This window comes from Somniosus microcephalus, chromosome 14 (genome assembly GCF_052327205.1).
Source record: "Somniosus microcephalus isolate GS21.2 chromosome 14, FLI_Smic_1.0, whole genome shotgun sequence".
Classification (NCBI taxonomy): domain Eukaryota; kingdom Metazoa; phylum Chordata; class Chondrichthyes; order Squaliformes; family Somniosidae; genus Somniosus; species Somniosus microcephalus.
Genome location: NC_141000.1, coordinates 88,557,677 through 88,582,153, shown reverse-complemented (window position 1 = coordinate 88,582,153; position 24,477 = coordinate 88,557,677). Strand labels below are relative to the sequence as shown.

General features: G+C 41.3%; 1 protein-coding gene across 1 annotated transcript; it reads left to right on the top strand.

The window, feature by feature from the left end:
• Positions 1-526: 526 nt before the first annotated feature.
• LOC147107676 (T-cell receptor-associated transmembrane adapter 1-like) lies at positions 527-22,267 on the top strand. Its single transcript, XM_086006900.1, has 6 exons — positions 527-656; positions 1,689-1,799; positions 3,731-3,770; positions 12,538-12,599; positions 17,786-17,850; positions 20,057-22,267. Exons 1-6 carry the CDS (start codon positions 653-655, stop codon positions 20,378-20,380), a joined length of 606 nt encoding a protein of 201 aa, XP_085863026.1. The 5' UTR covers positions 527-652; the 3' UTR covers positions 20,381-22,267.
• Positions 22,268-24,477: the final 2,210 nt, after the last annotated feature.

Sequence of the window (24,477 nt, the reverse complement as noted above, 5' to 3'; positions counted from 1 at the left end):
CAACATGCTGCACTGATGATACCTTGCAATATGCTGCTCTGATGATACCGCGCAATATGCTGCTCTGATGATACCGTGCAATATGCTGCACTGATGATACCGTGCAATATGCTGCTCTGATGATACCGTGCAATATGCTGCTCTGATGATACCGTGCAATATGCTGCTCTGATGATACCATGCAATATGCTGCTCTGATGATACCGTGCAATATGCTGCTCTGATGATACCATGCAATATGCTGCTCTGATGATACCGTGCAATATGCTGCTCTGATGATACCGTGCAATATGCTGTTCTGATGCTGCCTCTCAACACTCAAGGCGGGGGTGGGGGGAGGGGGGCCAAAGCGATTGATTCTAATCGGTTTTCTCGCCCCCCGCCCATATGTTTTTGCCCTCCTACTTTTATTTCTTAATTAAAATTAACAAAACCTGCCAGAAATGTGGTGCACACACCTCATTTGATGCGAAGTGTAATGTTGCAACACACGTCAGCTATTTCCTGTTGGTGTGTGTGTAGCAGACAGTCCGTGATATGTACAGACTGAAAGAAGCACACCCACTAGCACTGGGCAACTTCGGATGGCTCCGTCTGCATAGCACAGATCTGGCGGTGTTACAGGGCTGTGTGTTGCGGAATTGGGAATATAATGGGTACGTTATGAACCTCAGCTCTATAGCAGCGCAGTTTACAGAAAAGCGAACAAAGTGTTCTTGAAATGTGGTTAGTTTTCTGTGCACTATGTCTGACTGTTCAGACTGCGTTCAGTTGCCCAGAGACTGTTCATTTGCTTGTAAATATTGCAAGGTTTCATTTTAGTAACTGGTAATAATAATGCGCAATCAAAAAAATGAACTAGGGGCAGAATTATAACGAGTGACATTGGGGCCGCTGGACAGTTTACTCACTCCAAACAACGTATTCCGTGCACCAGAATAACCTGATGATTTGAGTAAAGGTATTTTGTCGGTTTGCATGGCGCACTGAGAATCGTTATCATTTTCGATCGCTTAAAATTGTTGTTGTACTTGAGCCTGTGATTATCCGGTGATCAGTTAGACCGTTATACAAACTGCAGGAAGCTCTTCACTTCAGCGGCGCCACTATCCTGTCAGTGGCGTGAGCGCTACCGTTTCTTATTATTTATCAACTGGAAGGATGGTTACATTATAATCAGATCACGAGCATGCAGATACTGGACGAATACTCGGGCAATGCCCCCCAACCAGTATTGATGCATATTGGGCACGTGGCAATGAGCATTTACCGTCTCACCTTTTGTTATATCTACCTTTAAGGATCGGGTTAGAAACTTTGCAAAAGCTTTCTTCAGGAAACGAAACGAGTGGGGTAGAGTTGGTAGATAGAGCCGCTTAGATTTGCAAGTATGGAGCCGATGAACCAAAGGGCTTTCCTGCTTGCATTCCTTCTTACTTTTTTATTGCCCTTGAACTTTTAGTCAAAATCCTGACTGGAGTTGCTACTTACTGCAGACAGGCCAACAATGACTGTCCGGGGATGTATTAAAGCCGAAGTAATGATATCACTACAATTAAATACAAAGGGCCTGTGCATTGGGGCAGATGGCACAACGCTGACTGCGGAAGCATTTGAATGGCAATGTATCAGAACTGAGCCGGATGCCTTTACCTTTGAGGGTATTAATTAATCATTTATTTTTACAGATGGACCAGCCAACTGTATTGTAGTTTGGGGATTGTTGGGTGTTACTGTTTTAACTCTGATGGCTTCTCTTGTGGTGAATGTTATCTACTGGACAGCAAACCGTCAAAAAGGTGAGCGCCCTTTCCACTCTCTAGATTTCATTTTTCATTTGCAAACACCTTAGTTTCCTCATATTCCTAAGAAATCATGTTCCCTATTAAGTTTCACTATATACTACAAGCATAATGTTCATTAACTTTCTGAACACCCTGACAGACACCAACTAGGGACACACTAGTCCTGCTGCAGTATTCTCGTTGAGTTGAGGCAATATGAGGCCTGAACTCCTGAGTACTGCTGGGCAGGGCCCAGACCCCCAGCCGTACTGTATTCTTGTATGTGCTCACTCCCCAGCTAAAAGCGGAAAGGTGGGAGGGGAGTAAAGATTGCAGAGGACAACAAACAGAATGAATCAGAAAGGAAAGATACAACAAAAAAAGGAGAGAAAACATGACAGAAGAAGTAAGAACATGATGAGAAAAGGAAAAGTAGAAATGGAAACCATTCAGATTACATTTTAAAACTTGCCATCAATCTCTAGAGTTGGTGATTTGAATGGACATTTACTGGTGATGAAAATCAAACATTTCCCTTTTAAAATGGCTTTAGGGCCCACTCATCACGTTTCTTGAGATGCCCAGTTTTTGTTTGAATATCATTTCATCCTTTGACCAAAATATTAACCTTTTTTAGCAACTTTAAGGTGGGTTTAAGATTTGACTATATTGCAGAACAAAAACTGAAAGTTAGTTTTCATGTTCTGAGTATAAGTGTGCATTTGATTCTGAATCTGTTACTTCAAATGTATTTAAAGCAGATAATAGAGATTAGAGAAACTATGGTTATCAACTTGAAGTATTAAGTGAATGGCAGATAATGCAGCAGCGACCTTGCCTCACTGTAACGCATCCTTTTAAACCGCCATTGTAACTTTTCGTTTTTTTTTTGTTTCCAACACGTTACAAAATCAAAGCTACATTAATTTCCCACGTGTAGGGGCTGTGGCACTACAGCAAATGTAGGCAGAACTGTAAAAGTCCTGGACTGTTGTAACATGGAGACTGAACTGCAGAAATGTGTGGGCATGGAACTTGCAAAACTTAACTTTAACTTTGTGCCTTTTGTTCCTCTCTCCCACATGGCAGCTGTCTTCCATTCTGCCAGCACAATTTACACTTCATCTAGAGCCATCCTTTGTTTCTTAACCTGTCCCATTATCATCTCCTTTTGCCTTGAATATCTCTTAATGTCTCTTTAATTCTCCTGCCTTCTATCCTATCACAGACCTTCCCTTTTGTTCTTTCATCCCCTCCCCCATTTCCCAGCCCCTACCCTTGCTTAAAAATCTGTTCCATTTCCTGCTTTTTTCCAGTTCTGACAAAAGGTCATCGACCTGAAACGTTAACTCTGTTTCTCTCTCCACAGATGCTGCCTGACCTGCTGAGTGTCTCCAGCATTTTGTGTTTTTATTTTAACTTTGACCTCGATGCTTTGAGTTACAATCTCTGGAGGAACAAAACAATATTGACTCTTGCTGGTTGCTTCTTCATAATCTAAAATGATAAGAGTGTGACTTCCAAAAGGGCAACTGGAAGACGATAGTTAATGGAAGAATAATGTTTGCCAAATAACTGATACTATGCGGATCAGCATGTTCACTCCCAACTATCCTAGTGCCACATTCTTTCAAAAATCATTCAGTTTGTTTATATTGTGTGATAAATCATTTTAAACTCTGATAATACACCAGACTTCTTACTCTTAAGCATATTTTAGAAATTGAGAAATAACAGTCTTAGCTAAAAAGATCATCTGGGTTATGAATATAATTTACCTCAATGTTGGCTAAAACAAAAGAAAATAAGACTCGGCCCATTAAAAGGTCACAAGAGAAACATTCCATTTCAACCATTTCTCAGATACGTTTCCAGCAATTTTCTTGATTTTAAAAATTATATTTGCTTGACCTGTAAGAATAAATCAAACTTTCTCTGATTTACAGCTCCCAGACCAATATATCGAAGCGTCAAACAATTGCAGAGGTACTTTTTTTTAAACATAGAAACACATTTCTGAAATGATTAAGTATTTGAATTGTTTGTTAGCCTGAGGAGTTGCATTTGTACAGAGCGCCCATCTGAAATAAACGCTAGGTCCCTTGATTATGCCATTTTGGGCATTATCCCAATGTGTGCAAACCAGATTATACTGGTCATGCTTTCTCCGAAATTCAGAACAACCACCAGTCTGTGGCTGACACATGACACAGTGCACATGTGTCGGACATTCACAATGGTGCTCTGAATTTTGGAGGAACCTGGAGTTCATGTGCATGTGTGATAAGTATAATCCAACTTGCATGATTTAGTGATGTTACCCTATTTTAGTGATATTACCCTATTTAATGTGTACAACTGTACAACATAACAAGACCTTTGATAATATCCATTTTTTTCTGGCTGCGACATTAATACAGAACCCATATAAATCATTTCCAACGAGGTTTATTAGGGAACATGGCATACTTTGAGTGATCGCAAGTTTCGGGTTTTCATGCATGCGCAAACGCATGCAAAAACCTGGAAGCTGCAGGGCCTTTCAGAAGGATTACGACAGCGTACACTCGAAGACACCGTAATTTCTGCCCCTATCGTAAACTCCAGTGGATAAAAATTAATTTCATAGGAATCGCAGGCTTTAAATTTTCTAACAAGTTTATTAAAAGTGATAATTTGTTTTTTTTTATCGTGCTTATTTGTATTTGATAAACCTGTGACAGAATTCCATGATTAGTTGACTTCAAATCCTTGTAGTAATCTGAGTTGCAACATATAGTTTTACTGTTTAACATGTTCTTCAGTAACTTGTCATTATTGAATTTGAATGAAAGGGGTAAATGTAGAGTATGTGCTCAGGGAGAGTCTGATCAGGTATTTTAAGCTGTTTCCATTGCAGATAAACCACATACTAAACTTTCAAGTATTCTGCAAATTGTGAACCACTGAAGGATGTGGCACTATACAAGGCTCAACCTGATTTTGTTGCTGAAAAAATAATCAATATGTGATAAAAGCAGACAAATTTAAAAAAAATCATACACAAAGGGTGGGCGTGAGGACCACAGAAATCTTAATTTTTTTATCTTTTTATCTTGGGGACTACTTTTCTACAGTGTTATAAATTATTGAAGTCAAACATTTTTCTACAATCATGTCATTTTTGACAATTTTCTTGTTATTCATTATCAGTATATAAAGCCAGAACTACAGGAGGACAATGGGCACATTATAGCAGGACAGTTGAAAATAAGATAACAGCTTAATGATTGTTGTTAATAAGTTTCCAGTTCCAATAAGGATGTGATCATGATGCATTTTAGGATTTATTTTGATCAGAGTTTCATTTTGAGGCTTAATTATTCTGAAATTCATAGACAAAAATGAAAATTAAAACAAATACTATAACAAAATTGGAGGCAGTGAGTGAGCACGGTATAAACTGTTTTTATAAACGCATTACCTCATATGAGAATTATTTTCAATTTTCCAACATTTGAAAAACTATTCCGCCCCTCCCCCCCATTTACAATTTCCAGATGAGTAATAGGCAGGAGACGTCCCCAGCACTGTCATTTAATTGCTTCTTAGGAAGTGCACAAATTTCCCAACTGATGACATGTATATGATATATATATATAAAAATACTAATTCAACACTTATTGGCAAAGTAGTTCTGCATTTCAGAATCTGACTGCTTTTTTAAGTCAAATACTCGTAGTTAAGTAATTTGTAGTAAATAAGTAAATAAGTTACAGTCCTGCAAATTGAAGCATTTCAATTCTTTATTACATTGCTGTTTGAAATCCAAAAAGCAAGAGGGAAAAAAAATTAATCTTGCTGATGCTTTATGAAACGATACGATTCAAAGTCAGTTAGATCAAAGACACTATAGAAGTGTGACACTACAACAGAAGATACGTAAAGAAAAAAATAATATGAACAAAGTGTTTATGCGCACAGAAAAAACTGACAACTTCAAAGATGCAGCATCAGATAACAAATAATCAAATGATCCCCTAATATCCATGCCCCAAACTCACTCACAATGACCAGCAGGCAAGTTACTGCAATGAAAGATAAATATTTTTACAAGAAAATTGTTCAAGTGGATCCAATTCTACAAAATAAAAACAACAGAGAAGCATAAACACTTCTTAGAAGTCGCAAAGGTCAGTGAATTGCATGCTAATGAAACACCACCGGATGAGCAATAGAATTACATATTGTACAGGAACTGGTTGGACTAGATTCTGCATCATATGAAGGCAGTGCTCATCTGCACAATTTCTATACTAATTATCTCTCACAAAATGTCCCATCTCTCAGACATCAATAATTGGGGTTTCACAAGGTAAATACATAAAATAAAGTTACTTAATTCCTTAGATTTTTTAATTGTAATTAAGCAGCGTGTTTAAAAGGTTTGCTAAATTTTACCTTTGGAAGTTGCCTCAACATCGATGGCCATTACATACAATGGAAAAAGTCACAAAATTGAACCACTTTTAGAGAGAAAAGGTTTAGTTACAGTCATTTATTTATTGAAATTACTCAGTCAACATTCTAGGATTGATTATTTTGGCTGTGACTTTATTCCTAGGTTCTTAGTTCGAAGTTTTTTTTGATAGCAATGAATAACAATAAGCCCGCTAAAAATTCCTTTCAGATTTTTCTAAATGTTTCAGATGGAGATAATGGATAATTATTGCAGAGTTATTCTAAAAAGGTTATCAACCACATCGCTAAAGCAGCCTTAATTTCAGACACTTAGGGGGAAAAATTGGGTGGCGGGGGGGGGGAGGGAGCGGGGGGGAGATCATGGCCGGCAGCAGTGCTGTGGAGTGGAGCCAGGAGGAAAAAATTACTAAAGCTCACTTTTTCGGTGGCAGCCAGTTCTTAAGTCGTGTCCACGTCAGGTGAAGCTAATGGAAGCACGCCTGGGGCCTGCTCTGCTCCTCGGGACACCAATTTCCCAAAGGGTCCTAAAATAGGTGCTAGGCCCCTCATTTACATTCATAACGGCAGGTTTCGCCGGCCACCAGGGATCCCTTGAAAAATCGTCCAACACCATTTCAGACATCCTTCGGTTGCAGGACATTGATTGGACCCCACAATGTGACCTCGTGTGCCGTAAAACAGAAACAACAAGGTCCAATTTCTGCCCTGCTATCTTCAAGGAGTTTCATGAATTATCATCGTGTGACCATTTTTAATTCTGAGACCTGCAAGATTAATTTTGCAAGCTGCTTTCCATTGTGTATCAGATCTTGTTGCACTATGACCTCTGTACCGATACCTAATTAAAAACTTCTCCCAGGACCAGTTCTGAGTACCTGCGAGGCATGAATTTTATTTTATGTATAGGAAATCACCAAAAATAACACTTTAAAAATGCACGCTAATGTTAATTTCACAATAACAACAGAAAACGCTGGAAAAACTCAGTAGGCCAGGGCAGCATCTGTGGAGAGAGAAACAGAGTTAACGTTTCAGGTTGAGAACCTTTCGTCAGAACTGGAATAAAGCAGGAAAAGGAATAGATTTTAAAGCAAGTTAGGGGCTGAGAAAAGGGGGAGACCAAACGCAGATTGGGTGACCGCTTTGCGAAACACTTCCGTTCAGTCCGTAAGGGGGACCCCGAGCTCCCAGTGGCCTGTCACTTTAATTCACCGCTCCATTCCCACTCAGACCTCACCGTCCTCGGCCTCTTGCATTGTTCCATGGAAGCTCAGCGTAAGCTCGAGGAACAGCACCTCATCTTTCGATTAGGCACTCTACAGCCCTCTGGACTCAACATAGAGTTCAACAATTTCAGATCATAACCTCGGCCCCTATCACATACAGTATATATATTTTTTCGTTTTTTATCCACACTTTTTGTTTGGCCTTTTTTCTTCCCTCCCACATGGCAGCTGGCCTTCATTCTGCCAGCGCAATTCACACCTCGTCTAGAGCCATCCTTTGTTCCTTAACCTGTCCCATTAACACCACCTCTTGCCTTGAATATCGCTTAATGTCTCTCAATGTCTCTTAATCTCTCCTGTTATCTATCCTATCACAGACCTTCCCTTTTGTTCTTTCATCCCCTCCCCCTTTTCCCAGCCCCTAACTTGCTTTAAAATCTATTCCTTTTCCTGCTTTATTCCTGTTCTGACGAAAGGTTCTTGACCTGATACGTTAACTCTGTTTCTCTCTCCGCGGATGCTGCCCTGGCCTGCTGAGTTTTTCCAGCGTTTCCTGTTGTTATTTCGAATTTCCAGCATCTGCAGTATTTTGCTATCGTATTAATGTTAATTTCACAATTGATTACACACATAGCAAAGAGTATAATATATAAATCCAGAGGTCATTTTAATTGTGTTTGGCCCTGGTGAGACCATATCTGGAGTACTGCATGCAATTTTGGTCAACCTATTTCAAGAACAACAATAACTTGCATTTACATAGCATCTTAAACCTAATAAAACGTCCCCAGGTGCTTCACAGGAGTGTAATCAGAAAAAAAATGACACCGAGCCAAAGAAGGAGACACTAGGACAGGTGCCCCAAAGTCTGGCCAAAGAGGTAGGTTTTAAGGAGCATCTTAAAAGAACAGAGGTTTAGGGAGGGAATTCCAGAGTTTAAAGCCGAGGTGGCTGAAGGCATGGTGGAGACGAAGGAAGCGGAGGATTCACAGGAAGCCAGGATTGGCGGAACGCAGAATTCTTGGAGGATTGTAGAGGTGGAGGTGGTTATAGAGATAGGGAGGGGTGAGGCCGTGAAGGAATTTTAACACAAGAATGAGAATATTAAAATCGAGGCGTTCTGCATTGGAGGCCAGTGTTGGTCTGCGAGCACAGGAGTGATGGTGGACAGGACCTGGTGCAAGTTAGGATACAGGCAGCAGAGTTTTAGATCAGCTCAAGTTTATGGAGGGGGCAAGATAGGAGGCCAGCCAGCAGAGTATTGGAATAATCGAGTCTGGAAGTAACAAAAGCCTGGATGAGTGTTTCAACAGTGGATGTGCTGAGGCAGGGGCGGAGATGAGCAGTATTATGGAGGTAGAAGTAAATGGTCTTTATGATGGAGAGGATATGGGGTTGGAAGCTCAGCTCAGGGTCAAATATGATGACCAGGTTGCAAACCTTCCGGTTCAGTCTGATACCGTAGCCAGGGATGGGGATGGAACCGATGGCTAGGGAACGGCGTTTGTGGCAAGGGCCGAAGACAATGGCCTCGGTCTTCCCAATGTTTAATTGGAGGAAATTTCGATCATCCAGGACTGGATGTTGGACAAGCAGTCTGACAGCGCAGAAGTAGTGGAGGGGTCGAGAGAGGTAGTGGTGAGGTAGAGCTGTGTGTCATCAGGGTACATGTGGAACCTGACCATATCTTCTACGAGTTGCAGTATGTAGATGGGAAATAGGAGGGGGCCAAGGATAGATCTTTGGGAGGGCTCCAGAGGTAACAATGCAGGGACGGGAAGAGAAGGCATTGCAGGAAATTTGCACTTGCAGGAACTAGGTGAGGGCATTCCCACTCAGCTGTACAATGGAAGAAACGCATTGGAGGAGGATGGTGTGGTCAACCATTTCAAAGGCTGCAGACAGGTTGAGAAGGATGAGGAGGGAGAGTGCACCATGGTCACAGTCACAGAGGATGTAATTTGTGACTTTGATTAGGGCCATTTCAATGCTGCGGCATGGACGGAAACCTGACTGGAAAGGTTCAAACATGGAGTTGCGGGAAAGATTCGCACAAATTTGGGAGACAACATGTTCAAGGACTTTGGAGAGGAAAGGGAGGTTGAAGATGGGGCAGAGAGACCAAGGGTGGGTTTTTTGAGGAAGGGGCGATAACAGCGGATTATAAAGGGAGAGGGACAGGGCCTGAGGAGAGAGAAGTTGGGTGGTTAGTAGTTTAGTAGGAATAGGGGTGAGAGCGCAGGAGGTGGGTCTTATGGACAAGATGAGCTCGGAGAGGGCAAAAGGGGAAATAGGGGAGGAGCTATAGAAAGATGGGAGTTTAGGGCTAGCACAGGGGGGATTCTTGGGGCAAGCTTGGCTTGGTGGGCAAGGAGAAGGGAGATGCATCAAAGGTATCATAAGAACATAGAACATAAGAAATAAGAGCTGGAGTAGGCCATTTGGCCCTTCGAGCCTACTCCGCCATTCAACAAGATCATGGCTGATCTTCTACCTCAACTCCACCTTCCCGCACTATCCTCATATCCCTTAATTCCCTTAGTTCCCAAAAATTTATCGACCTCTGTCTTGAATATACTCAATGACTGAGCATCCACAGCCCTCTGGGGTAGAGAATTCCAAAGATTCGCAACCATTTGAGTGAAGACATTTTTCCTCATCTCTGTCCTAAATGGCCGACCCCTTATTCTGAGACTGTGACCCCGTGTTCTAGAGAAACATTTAGGGGAACATTTTATCAGCATTAACCCTGTCAAGCCCCTTAAGCATTTTATATGTTTCAATTAGATCATCTCTCATTCTTCTAAACTCTAGGGAATGTAGGCCTAGTCTACTCAATCTCTCCTCATAGGGAAATCCCCTCATCCCAGGAACTAGTCTAGTGAACCTTTGTTGCACTCCCTCTGCGACAAGTATGTATTTCCTTAGGTAAGGAGACCAGAACTGTACACAGTACTCCAGGTGTGGCCTCACCAATGCCCTGTATAATTGTACTAAGACTCCTTTACTCTTATACTCAATCCCTTTGTAACAAAAGCCAACATACCATTTGCTTTCCCAATTGCTTGCTGTACCTCCATGTTAACTTTCTGTGATTCATGTACAAGGACACCCAGGCCCCTCTGAATACAAACATTTCCCAGTCTCTGACCATTCAAAAATATTGCTTTTTGTGGATAACTTCCCACTTCCCACATTGTATTCCATTTGCCATGTTCTTGCCCACTCAGTCAACCTGTCTATATCTCTCTGCAGCCTCTTTGCGTCATCCTCACAGCTTACTTTCCCACCTAACTTTGTATCATCAGCAAATTTGGATACGTTACACTTAGTCCCTTCATCTAAGTCATTAATATTGATTGTAAATAGCTGAGGCCCAAGCACTGATCCTTGGGGTACCGCACTAGTTACAGCCTGCCAACCCGAAAAAGTCCAGTTTATTCCTACTCTCTGTTTTCTGTCCATTAACTAATCCTCAATCCATGCTAATATATTACCCCCAATACCATGAGTCCTAATTTCATGTAATAACCTCTTGTGTGGCACCTTATCGAATGCTTTTTGAAAATCCAAATACACTACATCCACTGGTTCCCCCTTATCCATCCTATTAGTTACATCTTCAAAAAATTCTAACAGATTTGTCAAACACGATTTCCCTTTCATAAAACCATGTTGAATCTGCCTAATCATATTATGATTTTCTAAGTGGCCTGTTACCACATCCCTAATAATAGATTCTAGCATTTTGCCTACTGCTGATGTCAGGTTAACTGGCCTATAGTTCCCTGTTTTTTCTCTTCCTCCTTTTTTAAATAGTGGGGTTATGTTTGCTACCTTCCAATCCTTGGGGACTGTTCTAGAATCTAGGGAATTCTGGAAAATTAATACCGGTGCATCCACTATCTCTGCAGCTACCTCTTTTAAAACCCTAGGATGGAGGTCATCAGGTCCATGGGATTTGTCGCCACTTGGTCCAATTAATTTTTCCAGTACTATGTCTTTACTTATACTGATTTCTTTAAGTTCCTCATTCTCTCTAGACCCCTGGTTCCCCATTATTTCTGGGATTTTTTTGTGTCTTCTACCGTGAAGACAGGTACAAAGTATTTGTTTAATAATACAGAGTATTTGTATCATTATGTATTTGTTACCCATGGGCTACTCGCAGTTGTTGGTGAGGGTGAGGGGAGAGCGGATTAAGCAGATAGTTGATAGTGGAGAAAAACAGCTGGGGCTTATCTTTGCATTCCAGGATGATCCTGGAGTAGTGAGCAGTTTTGATGGGCGAACAGGGCCCAATAGTTATTGATGTGCTCCAGCCAGATTTGGCGATAAATGGTTAAATCAGTTGTGCACCATAAACGTTCAAATCTGCATCCCTTGAACTTAAGGGTGCAAAGATGGACTTTTTTCCAAAAAGGATGTTCAATTATTGTAGGAGTTACAGAGAAGGGCTGCACGGTTGATTCCAGAACTTAAAGGAATGACGTATGAGATAAGATTGACTAGCCTAGGTCTTTTCTCTCGAACAATGAAGACTGAGAGGGGATATGTTAAAGATCTTTAAAATGATAAGTTTGGACAACTTTTCTGCCTTGTACAGAATTTAAGCACAAGCGGTCATATTTAAAAAGAAAAGACAGCAAAAGAAAATAGAAAATGCAGGGGGAACTTTTTTTTAGTAAAAGGGTGGTAAGTATGTGGAACATATTACCGGCGTGGGTGGTAGAACAAGCAACCTTAATGGATTTCAAGAAGGAACTAGACAGGTTCTTATCAACAAATAGAATTCAGGGTTATTAGAAATGCAAAAAAGTAATTCTCTGGATAGGTGGGCTCGCTGGACCAAAGGTCTTCTCCTGCCTGAAACAATTGCAATGTTACTACATTGTGCACCAAACAGCCTAATTTACATGCCAATAAATACATTGAGCATATCTTTCTATATTAAATGCGGAATCCAAGACAATCAGTTACAATCAGTCCAGCAGAGGGGCAGTAAAACAAAATTACTGTACAAATAGTTTAATTCTTTAATGTAATTGTCTTGTTTCGTGCTTTAGTCCAGTGATTCAGGAAGTGGATGACAATCCAATTTATGGCAATCTCACCCACGCTAACACAGGTAAGCTTCCTGTTCTAAGTGTATGAAGTAATATGGTAGACTGATCAAATTTGATCTAAAAAACATAGAAACATAGAAGATAGGAGCAGGAGTAGGCCATTCGGCCCTTCGAGTCTGCTCCGCCATTCAATGCGATCATGGCTGATCATCCAATTTCAGTACCCTGTCCCTGCTTTCTCCCCATACCCCTGGATCTCTTTAGCCTTAAGAAATATATCCAGCTCCTTCTTGAATATATTTACTGATTTGGCCTCTACTGCCTTCTGTGGTAGAGAATTCCACAGGTTCACGACTCTCTGGGTGTAGAAATTCCTCCTCATTTCTGTCCTAAATGGCCTACCCCTTATCCTTAGACTGTGACCCCTGGTTCTGGACTCCCCGACCATCGGGAACACCATTCCTGCATCGAGTCTGTCCAGTCTTGTCAGAATTTTATAAGTTTCAATGAGATCCCCTCTCATTCTTCTAAACTCCAGCGAGTACAAGCCCAATCGACCCAATCTCTCCTCATACGTCATTCCTGCCATCCCAGGTATCAGCCTGGTGAATCTTCTCTGAACTCCTTCCATGGCAAGAACATCCTCAGATAAGGCGATCAAAACTGCACACAATACTCAAGATGTGGTCTCACCAAGGCCCTGTACAACTGCAGCAAGACAGCCTTGTTCCTGTACTCAAACCCTCTCGCTACGAAGGCCAACATACCATTGGCCTTCGTAACCGCCTGCTGCACCTGCATGCTTACCTTCAGCGACTGGTGCACAAGGACACCCAGGTCTCGTTGCACTTCTCCTTCTCCCATTCTATTGCCATTCAGATAATGACCTGCCTTCCTGTTTTTGCCACCAAAGTGGATAACCTCACATTTAGCCACGTTATGTTGCATTCTCCTCACAGCACACACACCCACCCAGCTTTGTGTCGTCTGCAAACTTGGAGATATTACATCTAGTTCCCTTGTCTTAGATCATTAATATATATTGTGAATAGCTGGGGTCCAAGGACCGATCCCTGCGGTACCCCACTAGTCACTGCCTGCCACTCAGAAAAAGACCCGTTTATTCCAACTCTTTGCTTTCTGTCTGCCAACCAGTTCTCTATCCAAGTCAATACCTTGCCCCCAATCCCATGTGCCTTAAGTTTACACGCTAATCTCTTATGCGGGACCTTATCAAAAGCCTTCTGAAAGTCCAAATACACCACATCCACTGGTTCTCCCTTACCTATTTTACCAGTTACATCCTCAAAAAATTCCAGTAGATTAGTCAAGCACGATTTACCTTTTGTAAATCCATGTTGACTTTGTCCGATCCCGTCACTGTTTTCCAAGTGCTCTGCTATTACATCTTTTATAATGGACTCTAGCATTTTCCCCACCACCGATGTCAGGCTTACCGGTCTGTAATTCCCCCGTTTTCTCTCTACTACCTTTTTTGAATAGTGGGGTAACATTAGCTACCCTCCAATCCATGGGTACTGTTCCAGATTCCATCGAATGTTGGAAGATGATCAGCAATGCATCTACTATTTCTAGGGCCACTTCCTTAAGTACCCTAGGATGTAGATTATCAGGCCCTGGGGATTTATCCGCCTTCAATCCCATCAATTTCCCTAACACCATTTCCCTACAAATACTGATTTCTTTCAGTTCCTCCCTTTCATCAGACCCTATGATCCCCGACATCTCTGGGAGGTTATTTGTGTCCTCCTTTGTGAAGACAGAACCAAAATATGTATTTAGTTGGTCGGCCATTTCTTTGTTCCCCATTATAAATTCCCCTGATTCTGACCGCAAGGGACCCACGCTTGACTTCACCAATCTTTTTCTCTTCACATATTTATAAAAGCTTTTACAGTCAGTTTTTATGTTCCCTGAAAGCTTGCTCTCATATTCAATTTTCCCCTTCTTAATTAATCCCTTTGTCCTCCTTTGTTGAATCCTAAACTGCTCCCAATCCTCTGGTTTACTGCTTTTTCTGGCCAATTTATATGTCCTCTCCTTGCATCTTATGCTATCCCTAATTTCCCTTGTTAGCCACGGTTGAGTCACCTTTTTTGTTTTATTTTTATGCCAAACAGGGATGAACAAATTCTGTAGTTCATCCATGCGGTCTTTGAATGTTTGCCATTGCTTATCCACCATCAACCCTTTGAGTGACATTCCTCAATCAATCCTACCCAACTCGCGCCTCAGACCATCGTAGTTTCCTTTATTTAAATTCAGGACCCTAGCCTCTGAGTCAACTACTTCATTCTCCATCTTAATGAAGAATTCGATCATATTATGATTGCTCCGACCCAAGGGGCCTCGTACAACAAGATTGCTAATTAATCCTTTCTCGTTACATAATACACAATCTAAGATGGCCTGATCTCTGGTTGGTTCCTCGACATATTGGTCCAGGTAACCATCCCGTAAACACTCCAGGAATTCCTCCTCCACAGTATTGTTACTAATTTGGTTAGCCCAATCTATATATAGATTAACGTCACCCATGATGACTGCTGTGCCCTTATTGCACGCTTCTCTAATTTCCCTTTTAATGCCATCCCCAACCTCCACATTACTGTTTGGAGGTCTATATACCACTCCCACTAACGTTTTCTGCCCCATGGTATTTCTCAGTTCTACTCATACAGATTCCACATCATCAGAGCTAATATCCTTCCTTACAATTGTGTTAATCCCTTCTTTAACCAGCAATGCTACCCCATCTCCCTTTTTGCCTATCTTTCCTGAATATTGAATACCCCTGGATGTTGAGTTCCCAACCTTGGCCACCCTGGAGCCATGTTTCCATAATCTCAATCAAATCATATTCATTTACCTCTATTTGCGCAGCTAATTCATCCACCTTATTACGAATGCTCCTCGCATTAAGACACAAAGCCTTCAGGCTTGTTTTTTTAACGCTCTTAGACCTATTAGAATTATTATTTACTGTGGCCATGTTTGATTTAAACCATTGATTTCTCTGACTGCCACTTTTGTTTTTCTCCTTCCTATCTTTTGCTTTTATCCTTGTTTCCCTTTCCTCTGTCTCCCTGCTCAGGTTCCCAACCCCCTGCCATTTTAATTTAAACCCTCCCCCAGAGCACTAGCAAACACTCTCCCTAGGACATCGGTCCCGGCCCTTCCCAGGTGCAAACCGTCCGGTTTGAACTGGTCCCACCTCCCCCAGAACCGGTTCCAATGTCCCAGGAATTTGAATCCCTCCCCCTCGCACCATTCCTCTAGCCACGTATTCATCTGAAATATCCTTCTATTTCTACTCTGACTAGCACGTGGCACTGGTAACAATCCTGAGATTACTACCTTTGAGGTCCTATTTTTTAATTTACCTCCTAACTCTCTATATTCAGCTTTTAGGACCTCATCCAGTTTTTTACCTATATCGTTGGTACCTATATGCACCATGACAACTGGCTGTTCACCCTCCCCTTCCAAAATGTTCTGCAGCCGCTCTGAGACATCCTTGACCCTTGCACCAGGGAGGCAACACACTATCCTGGAGTCTCCTTTGCGGCCGCAGAAACGCCTATCTATTCCCCTTACAATAGAATCCCCTATTACTGTAGCTCTACCCCTCTTTTTCCTCCTGTCCTGTGCAGCAGAACCACCCCTGGTGCCAAGAAGTTGGCTGCTGCTGCCTTCCTCTGATAAGCCATTCCCCGCAACAGTATCCAAAGCGGTATATCTGTTTGAGAGGGGGATGACCACAGGGGACTCCTGCACTACCTGCCTGCGCCTATTACTCTGCCTGGCGGTCACCCATTCCCTTTCTGCCTTTGCAACCTTTGCCTGCGGTTTGACCAACTGGTTAAACATACTAAACGAGATAACTAAAGCCTGGAAATTACTGAGAGTGATGTTATCATACAAACACTCAGTGCATTCATATCAAAATCCTTTGCACAATTTTAACAGGTTAACATCTTGGGTAAAATGTTAACAAGATGTTAACCAATTAAAATTGTGCAAAGGGCGAGGGGAAATTCATGAGTGCATTAAGAAATTTACAACTGTATCACAGAATCACAGAAACCCCACAGTGCAGATAGAGGCCATTTCGGCCCATCGAGCCTGCACCGACACATATCCCACCCGATCCCCGTAACCCCTACACCAACACATATCCCACCCTATCCCCGTAACCCCATGTATTTAATCCCCCTAACACTAAGGGTCAATTTATCATAGCCAATCAACCTAACCCGCACATCTTTGGACTGTGGGAGGAAACCGGAGCACCCGGAGGAAACCCACGCAAACACGGGGAGAATGTGCAAACTCCACATAGACAGTCACCCGAGGCCGGATTCGAACCCAGGTCCCTGGCGCTGTGAGGCAACAGTGCTAACCACTATGCCACCGTGCTGTATATTACTGAATAAACTAAATGACTGTTTAATTGCAGTATTAATGTATTGTATGCCATATATACAGCACTAGTAACAAAATATATTGTTAATTTCACATATTTACATTCAGACACATTTTGTGAAGATATACAATTTGATTGCACAGTGCTTGCAGCAAAGTGCTTTGTTACACTGAATTTGATGACATAGGGAGCAATGAATGTTTACGGGCTGAGGCAATTTGTTCAGGTAGTATTGTATTGATTTATTTTCCTCTCCTAAAAGGTGGTTTGATTGTTCAGGGAAAACGTGTGTATTGCATAGGTTGGATCCACGGGGATTGTAAAGCCAGGCATGGTCTTTGTGGCTTCTTGGACTGCTGTTGAACATATTTGAATTAGGGGTCATGACCAGACATGTGCTGGAGCGTGGCTGTCTGAATGTAGCCTCTTCAACAGTCCTCTGGAAGGGAAGCAGTAATTTGTCAGGAATTATGTGAGACACCGTACATTTCAATAGAACTGAACATTCCTGCCATGTGAAAAGATGCATATTTTACAGTAAAATTCCCTGTTCCAGTAAAATCCCATATGATACAAACCTGCACAATTAAAGTTGGCAGCTACAAATAACAGGGGTATTGCAATAAATTACCAGTTGTAATAAATTACAATGTCAAAAATCAAATTTAAAAGCTCAAGAACTAAACATAAAATGGAAAGACTGTATATTATGTTAATAAAAATAAAAGATCTTTGTGAATTTTTTTGGCTGCAGAAAATAATCAGCAAGTACAATATTATAATACTTTTTTGTTTTTAAAGAACTTGAAGGTGAGAGCTGTTACGAAGCCATGACACCAACTAATAGATCTGGAGATGAAGCCAAGGTATTTATACCAAGAGATAACTCATCAGCAGTTTGTATCTCAATTTATCAAATGCAATGCTCAATTTGATAGAAAGAATTAGTGAAAGTTAATTCAGTGTTCACATCCCCAATTCATGCTACATTGTAAGATGTTACTTATACGTATTGAGATGTGCCACTGTGCAGCATAACTTTAAATATAACAGTTGCATTATAATATTGGGTTTGCCACATTCAGATGCTGAAACCATTGTATTGATTGCAGTGCTAGAAAGGAATCACCATGCATAGCAGCATCAGTAAGGTGCAGAGCCCTAGTATTGTTTAACAGAAAGAATCATCAATTTTATGATGTAGCTGGATTTAAACTATAAGAATTTGCTGTTAGTAAATTTGTCACAATAACATAATTCTGTAATGAAAAGCAAAAAACTCAGAACTGTCCCGACAGGAGAGGGTAGTAGAGTGCTTTTGGATTCACTAAAGTTCAAGTTTGTGGTGAAGGTACTTAAACTTCAAGAATTAATTTTGTTTACAATAAAAAGACACACCTGTGCCAACAAAATTGGTAAAAAATACATTTCACAAGTGCAGAAAGTAATTTTGTGGCTCTAATTAGTCAATTTTTCCTTTTCAAGTATTTATCCAATTCCCTTTTGAAAGTTACTATTGAATCTGCTTCCACCACCCTTTCAGGTAGTGCAGCCAATTTTCGCACAGCAAGCTCCCACAAACAGCAATGAAATAAATGACTAGATCATGTTTTTAGGTGTTGACTGAGGTTTAGATATTGGCCAGGACACCGGAGTAAATCCCCTGCTCTTCCTCAAATAGTGCCATGGGATCTTTTACATCCATCTGAGAGCAGACGGGGCCTCAGCTTAATGCCTCATCTGAAAGACGACATGTCTGACAGTGCAGCACTCCATCAGTACTGCACTGAGGTGTCAACCTAGATTATGTGCTCAAGTCTCTGGAATGGGGCTTGATCCCACAGCCATCTAACTCAGCGACAAGAGTGCTACCACTGAGCCAAGGCTGATCCCTGGGACCCAGATTTGAATCTAAACCAGATTAATGGGATGAAATGTCACCATCTCCATGATGGCTTCAATTGTCTCAAGTGAAAAGTGCTTTATTACTAAAGCTGCTTTGATATTATGCTTCTTCCTATGCTAATGCCTCCGGCTCCATACATGGGAGTTTTGGGCAGCTGATGTAAACACTGAAGTAAGCTCGCCAGATTCACCATGACTGACTGCTTAAAAGGCCCATTTTGTTTTAAAAACTTGGAGGGGAAAATTCGGTTGATTTGCGCCTCCCGTTAGTGCCCTAAGAGGGCCTGAGCGCGACGCCGCCAACACCTCCCGTGAAATTCAGCGGGAGGTTAGTGGCGGCGATAAACGTTAGCACCATGCGACGCTGCGTTGCCGGCGATGATGTCATCACCGTGTGCAGCACCCCGCTCGCGCCCCGGTAGCGCCCCCTGACTTACCACCGGATGCTATGTCTGACAGGGTCAGAGGAGACTACCTGCGGCCGGGGCGGCGCAAGTTAAAGGGGAGGTGCCGGGCGGACATTTTTGTTGCTGGCCGCCTGCCAGCACCTACCCCCATTGCTGTCTCCGCTCTTCTGTGCACCCCCGCGGGGTGCCAGCTGTGCTCCATGAGGCCGGCACTTCTCTCGAGCCTCCGATCGGAAAATACGGCCCATTATGTTTAGGGGGGAAAAAATCAAGGAGAAAAGGTCCTTGCATTCATAGCGGGTGGGTCATGTGACCAAAGTAACTGCTTACAGCACAAAACTGTCAAAGGGACCCGCTCTAGATGTTGTTCGTTCATTGCAACCAATGGACTGAAAATCATAGGCAGCATGTCCACAATTTCCTGATATGGATGGGCAGCAGGCGAGGCTCCCCACCACTGTAGACTTGGAAAAATCAGGCCTTTACAGTAGTGAGTTTATTTTTTTAGAAAACAACTGGATTGAGCAACAAAACAGGTCAGAAATTATGATGGTGTGGTAACTCCCGAAAACTATAGCAGCCAGACTAAATCTGTGATGGCCATTTTGTGGTTGAAAAACTTGTGAACTGCTATCCGCTGATTTGTGAGAATACATTGGAAGGCTCATCCACTGGGCACAGTGTCACCTAAAATCTTTCAAATGTACTTTGAACTTGAATTAATCTCCATATTCTAATAGGCTGCTGTGTTCGTTCACAGGTGGTGATTGAAAATCAAATGTGTTACGCATCTCTAGATCTTTCAGTGGAACGGAAAAAACGACGCAGAAAGATGGAAAAACAAAAGACAAATAATGATATATCAGATGAACCAGAGGATGATCATTTTCCCCTTAATTCACACACACTGACCTCAAGGCCCAGCATTTATCTGAACAGCGAGCAGATTACTTTTAATGAAGGTAGAAGTGAAGAAACTATTCACAATGACCCTGGTATTCTTTACGGCATGATAAATACATCCCTAAGCAAATTGTCAATAAATGACACAGCAGCAGCATTTGACAATACAAGTGACTTTTAATGTGTGCTGGTGTCAATGCTGGTAAGATTCATCGTGAAGTAATGCAGCATCCAGGGAAATGTGCAGGAAGAGCAAGTTCATTGTGAAAAATGTTTGCCTTGAAAGTTGCTTTGTGCACTACTTACATGGAAAAATAGGGAAACAAATTAGCTCTAGTTCAGAATTTCCATCACATTTCCAAATAATTCCAGTTAGGAAACTCCATTTTGTAATTCATGAGCTGTGAACATCACTGAGATGTAAACATGCACATCAATAATCTATTATTCCATAATTCACCAATTTCAATAAGTTTACATTTTTAATCAAAGGGGTCCTAACCAGTTAGAATTTTCAGGATCATTTGTGCAATTCTATCATTATCCTGCTTGTCAGCCAACTCCATTTTGTCACTCATTGAAAACAACCATGATAGAAATGCATCATCTCTGCCTATATCCATTTGAATGGAGCATTTCAGATAGGGAAAGCAGGATGGTAGACATGGCAATGTGCTTGAACTGGGAATTGAAACTTGAGATGTAGATTTATTGAATATACCCAATTGTTTGAATGTTTTAAATCTAGGTAGTTTTACAGTTTGTGTTATCTGCCAGAGTTGTACTGTTTGGCAATGCCGTCAGTTTGAAAACAGCCTAAATATAAAAAAGTTGAGCAAGCCATATTCTTTTTAGAAAAATAGGTGTGACACATGCTCAATTTTACCTTAAAATGTAGCATTTATATTACCGCATTTCCCCTCTCACTTTTACCAGAGTTCTTCTGTTATAGACCAGGAGAAACAAACGTCCCTACAACTGTATTAATGTAGGTTGTAGCAACTGTAAGACACTGCTAAACTGAATATGCAAATTCTAATTTGACATTTAAGGGTGATATACAGAAAGACGCATGTTTAAACAGACAGCTATATATGTGTAATACCATAGCAGTTTTGAAGTCTGGTCTCACACAGGTAACACAGTGGCACAGCACACTGGAGCCTAAAAGTAATGCTGCATTTCTGAACTCTGCTATTCTAAATGGAAGTCAAGCATTTCCTTGGGGCGTGGGGCAAAGGTTAGAAGGAAAGTCAGCTTGGGGGTCACCCACCTCAAATTGCATTTGAAAATGCAGTTGGCTTAAGACTAGGAGCAAATGCTTTTTGGAGTAGAAATCCTGTGTCTTCACTTACCAGCCTGTGATTTCCCTTCCATTCAAATGAATAAGCAGAAAGTCACAGGCTGGTGCGTGCAAAGTGAAATTTCTACATTTTTTCCCCAAATAGTCACCAACATGACGCAAAATCTAAAATAGAATGTTTTAAGCCAAATTCTGATGGGAAAACCTCAACCATTGCCTGATTGATGAGGCAGCACAATCATAGATCAGTGGAATGTCAGCACTTAACCTGGAGGCATGCGATGAAGGTTGTGGCCAATGTACATTGTAATTCTATAATTTTTTTTGCCTTTAATTGAACAGGAATCATCACTATTACCATTTAACAGTTAGGCCTAGGGACAGATTTGAAAAGGTTGCTACCTCTAATAAGAGGCATCATTAACATATAGTGACAAGGCAATGCGCTATTTGTAGATTTGCTAACAAAATGGTAATGCTAATGATTATATTCTCTTATATACTGACTATGTATTCTGAAGTAAAAGATAACATCCTCAGTTTATTGTATAGCAATATTTAATAATAATTTAAATGAAGTATTTCATTTTGATAAGTACTTTGTGAGCTACAATTGGTTTTCCAAATTAATGTCAATTTAAGATAAATAAAGATATTGTTGGGAGATTTTCAATGCATCTACTGGAGGTCTTTACATAGCTGGTGAATTTATAAGAAAAGTGAATTTTTTGGCCATGGGCGCATTAAATTATTTTTCATTGTAAAGCTTAGGTTTTTTTTAAACTTTGCTACTTATATGGCAAGTATTTAATTTGTTTTAAAACCATTTCGTATAAATTACTGATATTGAAGTTCCACATGAAAGACTCAAAAGTGGTGGAGATTCAGGGTAAATCTTGTGAATGGACAAGGATTGGTTAACAGACAGAAAACAGAGAGTAGGGGGATAAACAGGTAATTTTCAGGTTGGCAGGTTATAACCAGTGGGATGCCGCTAGGATCAGTGTTGGGGCCTCAGCTATTTACAATCTATATCAACGACTTAGATGAAGGGGCCGCGTGTTATGTATCCAAGTTTGCTGATGATACAAAGTTAGATGGCTGCGAGGGGGACACAAAGAGCCTGCAAAGGGATATAGACAGGTTAGGTGAGTGGGCAATAAAGTGGCAGATGGAGTATACTGTGGAGAAATGTGAGGTTATTCACTTTGGTAAAAAACAGAATATTTTTAAATATTCTATTAAATTAAAACTATTAAATGTTGGTGTTCAGAGAGATTTAGGTGATCTCGTACAGGAAACACAAAGTTAGCATGCAGGTACAGCAAGCAATTAGGAAGACAAATGGCATGTTGGCCTTTATTGTAAGGGTGTTGGAGTACAAGAGTAAGGAAGTCTTACTACAATTGTACAGGGCTTTGGTGAGTCCACACCTGGAGTATTGTGCACAGTTTTGGTCTCCTTATCTGATATACTTGCCTTGGAGGCGGTGCAGCAAAGGTTCACTAGATTGATCCCTGGGATGACAGGGTTGTCCTATTAGGACAGATTGAGTAGATTGGGCCTATACTCTCTGCAGTTTAGTAGAATGAGGGGTGATCCATTGAAACATAAGTTTCTGAGGGGTATTGACAGGGTAGATGCTGAATGGTTGTTTCCCCTGTCTGGAGAGTCTAGAACTAGGGGGCATAGTCTCAGGATAAAATGTCAGCCATTTAAGACCGAGATGAGGACGAATTTCTTCACTTGGAAGGTTGTGAATCTTAGGAATTCTCTGCCGCAAAGGGCTGTGGTTGCTGAATCGTTGAGTACAGTCAAGGCTGAGATAAATAGATGTTTGGACTCTATGGAATATCAAGGGATATGGGGATCAGGAAGTGGAGTTGAGGTCAAAGATCAGCCATGATCTTATTGAATGGTGGAGCAGGCTCGAAGGGCTGTATCGCCTACTCTTGCTCCTAATTCTTATGTTCTTATGAAAGATAGGAAACAGGTACTTGTTAGAGGAGTTATTCCTTGGGGAGGGGTGGGGGGTGGCATGTAATGAGCAGGATGCCCCAAGGAATTGCTATTGAGCCTGCTACGGTCTCTAATGAAATGAATTCAGAAACTCATACAAACTGGTCAAATTTGCAAAGGAAACCAAAACTCAACTCAGAAATTGGGTTGGACAAAAAGTGCGAAGTGCAGCACCTAGAAAGGAAAAATTGATGACACACCTACACTATGCATGGTGTTGAAATAGCAGAGGGTGAAGTTGAGACAAAAATACTCCATTTATATAACTCCTTTCACATCCTCCACCCCAGAAGGTAGATGTGCCCTCAGTTTAATGTCTTATCCAAAAAACACCTTCGACAATGCACTGCTCTCCCTCAGTATTGCACTGAAGTGTCAGTCTAGGTTAGGTGTTCAAGTCTTGTAGTGGGGCTTGAACTCACAGGCAAGAATACTGCCACTAAAGCCAAGATCAAACGTCAACTTGCGTGCCTTGACAAAGAAGGGTACTGTGTTGGAGACATCCATTACCAAGGTATGTGGAAGATAAGAGATGACGAGTAAGTTTATTCCTGAAAAACCTTCAGATATACTCCCAGTACAAATATCCAAACCTCAGACTACCTCATCAGCCAACTTAAATAGGGCATTGCTGCCATCAACTTAAGCTCACATGCCTATATTTGAGACATATCACACTTACTTTTGGTTGCTTCCAATAATGCTTGGATCTACATGAAGATTGGGAATTACTTTATATTATTGCAAACATTCTATTTCATATAATAGTACAGCACAGGACGCCACCATTTGGCCCATCAAGTCTGTGCCAGCTATTTTGAAGAGCAATCCAGTTAGTCCCACTCCCTTGCTCGTTCCCTATATCCCTCCAATTTTTTCTCCTGCAAGTATTTATCCAATTCCGTTTTGAAGGCTACTATTGAATCTGTATCCACGTCCCAATCAGGCAGTACATT

Excerpts from the sequence above, each read along its gene's own strand:
- LOC147107676 (XM_086006900.1), top strand. Across the intron at positions 1,800-3,730 it reads GACAGCAAACCGTCAAAAAG|CTCCCAGACCAATATATCGA; the intron begins GTGAGCGCCCTT and ends TCTGATTTACAG. Across the intron at positions 3,771-12,537 it reads AGCGTCAAACAATTGCAGAG|TCCAGTGATTCAGGAAGTGG; the intron begins GTACTTTTTTTT and ends TTCGTGCTTTAG.